Consider the following 2,931-nt stretch of genomic DNA (forward strand, 5'->3'; position numbering starts at 1 on the left):
CCGTGGGTTTCTGTGGTGTCAAGGGGAGATGAAACAGGGAAAGGCAAAAGTTAAGTGGAAGGAGGTTTGTCTCCCTAAAAAAGAAGGTGGTTTAGGCATTAAGAGTTTGAAAAATTGGAACGTAGCGCTTATGGCATACCATGTTTGGTGTTTGATTACTCGAAAGCAATCTTTGTGGGTTCGGTGGATTCACTCATATCGTCTCATTGATAAAAGTTTTTGGAGATGCTACATATAGTTGGAGAAAGATCTTGAATATGCGTGGTATAATCAGGCCTTTTATCATTCATAAAGTTGGTAATGGTCTGAATACTTTTGTATGGCATGATACATGGACAGACTATGGAAATCTTTCTAATTTCTTTTCATTTCGAGAGATACATCGTGCTGGTTTATCCAATGTATCTAAAGTTGCAGATCTAATCTACAATAATGCGTGGAATTGGCCTGTTGGTTGGTCTGCTCGCTTGCCTATGCTGTTAAACATTCATCCTCCGGATTCTAATGTTGAAGATATAGTGTGTTGGAAAAATGCAGATGGTGATCTAGTTGAATTTTCTACCAGAGTGGCATGGGATTCTTTAAGGTCAAGAGCTGAAGTGGTGATGTGGTATCCAATTGTTTGGTTCCCTCAACAGATTCCTAGCCACTCCTTTATCATGTGGTTACTAGTTCTTGAAAAATTGAAAACCCAAGATAAACTTAAGCCTTGGGAGGTTAACGTGAGCTCGGCAAGTAATGTATGTGTGCTCTGCAAGTCTCAACAGGATTCTCACGATCATTTGTTTTTCGAATGTCCATATTCAAAGCATGTATGGTCGAAGATCCTAGATATAATGCCTTTACAGATTGTTTATGATAAATGGAAGGATGTGTTTCAATGTTTGTACGGGGTGGCTAATAGACGGGTGGCTCGAGTGGTTGTGTCTAAGATTCTTCTATCCGCTTCCGTTTACTTCATATGGCAAGAAAGGAATTCCAGGTTGTTTAATAATGGTGGTCGAAATCCGGATCAGCTTTTCAAGGCTATTATCTTGACGGTTCGTTTAAAGATGAGGTCATTGAAGTTCAAGGAATCACATCATGTTCGTGACTTGAGATTAAAATGGAATATTTAAGTTGTTTAGTTGTTTCTTTGTTGCTTTGGATGTTTTTTGTTTGGCTTGTGGGTCTTATGCTGGCTCACAATGTCTGGATGTTGGCCTGTTATCATTAGGCCTTTGATGTAATTTTAATCATTAATGATATTTACCGGGTGAGAACCCTTTACCCAAAAAAAAATGCTATAAAAGGTTTGATTTTTAGAACTTTGATGGGTCATTACTTAATTTGATTATTTGTTAATGTATTAATCCAGTTATTTATTTTATTCATTTTCCTTTTGTTAATAATTTGAGTAATGTTTAATGGGTTTGCACTTTGCAGGTATGTGAAAATAGATGAAACCATGGCAGAAATTTTATTGTGAATTTTATGACTATTGTAGTGGTAAAAGACATTGGTAGTAGTTTACAGCTACGTTTATGTACGTAAAAGACGTATGTGTTGACTTTATGTTAAAAGAGTAGCATTTGCAAAACGGCCCTGCAACGTCCCCGTCATTATTGCTATTGCTATTGCTATATAACTTATATAATAATTATAAATATATATAATTTATATTTATATACATGTATAATAAAAGAAAGTAAACTGATTATGTATCATTATTATAAATATATTATACTCCGTATATACTCTATATCGATTTACGAAATTTCTATTAAATTCCTTTGTCATATTATAGTATTCTTATTTCAAAAGAATTTTTAAAATTTTGTCAACAACACGGCTCTTAAATAATTCTTATACTTTTTCTATTATTTTAGTATCGTTATTTACATATCAATATGAACTGCAAATCTATTTTATTGCACGGTATTTTACATATCTATGCAACGCACATGCTCAAAAAATATTGTATACAAAGAAGTCTTGCAACACTTATAGACTTAAGTTTTAAATATGTAAATAGGGGGGGTGAAAATTATCTGTATAATTGTTATCAAATAATAATAAAAACATACATTCGATTATGAATTATGAGATATCATAATGTTTTTTGTGTTCATCAAACGAACTACTATTATTACACATCTTATTTTCTAGAAAGAGAAAATTGTGCGGATAGTCCCTGTGATTTGAACCATATTACATGGATGACCATAGTTGAGGTTTTGAGTGTGGATAGTCATTGTGGTTTGCAAAAGGAGCGAGGATAGTCCAAATACCTAACGTCTGTTAACTTTCTATTAAATTTGATCATGTGCAAAGCATATGAGGGTATTTTTGTCATTTGACATATATTCTCTTTTTTGTCTCCATCTACCTCTCCACATCCTTTTAGTCACCTTCTTCTCCATCTAATATATTTAACCAACAAAATCATCATCTAAGAATGAAATTATGAATACATTCATCACAAAGTCATAAACCCTAATATCTGAAAATCTAAATTCAAATCCAATCTTATTCTCAACAAATCCAATTTTTTTTATCAAAAGCAAACTCTTATTTATACTTCACCTCTATTTTCAAATCTAAATCCAATTCATTGCGAATCCAAGATACACAACTAAATATGTACAATTGCAGTGGAAATAAGAAACACTATTACGAATATGATAGCCATGTGTTTTCAGATCTGAAAAAAATCTAGATTCAAATTAAACCATTGTGAACAAATTAAACCCATTTACTTCAACCCAATATATGTGTTGAAAGGATTGATTTCTCATTTACTTAAATCTACCTGCAAGATCTTAAAGGGTATGATTTCAGGAAATATGGGTTTGTCAACATCTTTCGCTGACACTCACCACAATAACTGGGAACCGCAATTACATCGCAACCCACCACCATCCACCACTGGTGTCTGCTTTCTCTTCCTCA

General features: G+C 33.3%; 1 protein-coding gene across 1 annotated transcript; it reads left to right on the forward strand.

The window, feature by feature from the left end:
* Positions 1-257: 257 nt before the first annotated feature.
* LOC139840837 (uncharacterized) lies at positions 258-1,118 on the forward strand. Its single transcript, XM_071831082.1, has one exon. It carries the CDS (start codon positions 258-260, stop codon positions 1,116-1,118), a length of 861 nt encoding a protein of 286 aa, XP_071687183.1.
* Positions 1,119-2,931: the final 1,813 nt, after the last annotated feature.

The sequence above is a fragment of the Rutidosis leptorrhynchoides genome, chromosome 1, assembly GCF_046630445.1.
Source record: "Rutidosis leptorrhynchoides isolate AG116_Rl617_1_P2 chromosome 1, CSIRO_AGI_Rlap_v1, whole genome shotgun sequence".
Lineage (NCBI taxonomy): Eukaryota > Viridiplantae > Streptophyta > Magnoliopsida > Asterales > Asteraceae > Rutidosis > Rutidosis leptorrhynchoides.

What these genes read in the sequence shown, in the direction of transcription:
- LOC139840837 (XM_071831082.1), top strand. Translation starts at nt 258, where the DNA reads ATGCGTGGTATAATCAGGCCTTTTATCATTCATAAAGTTGGTAATGGT.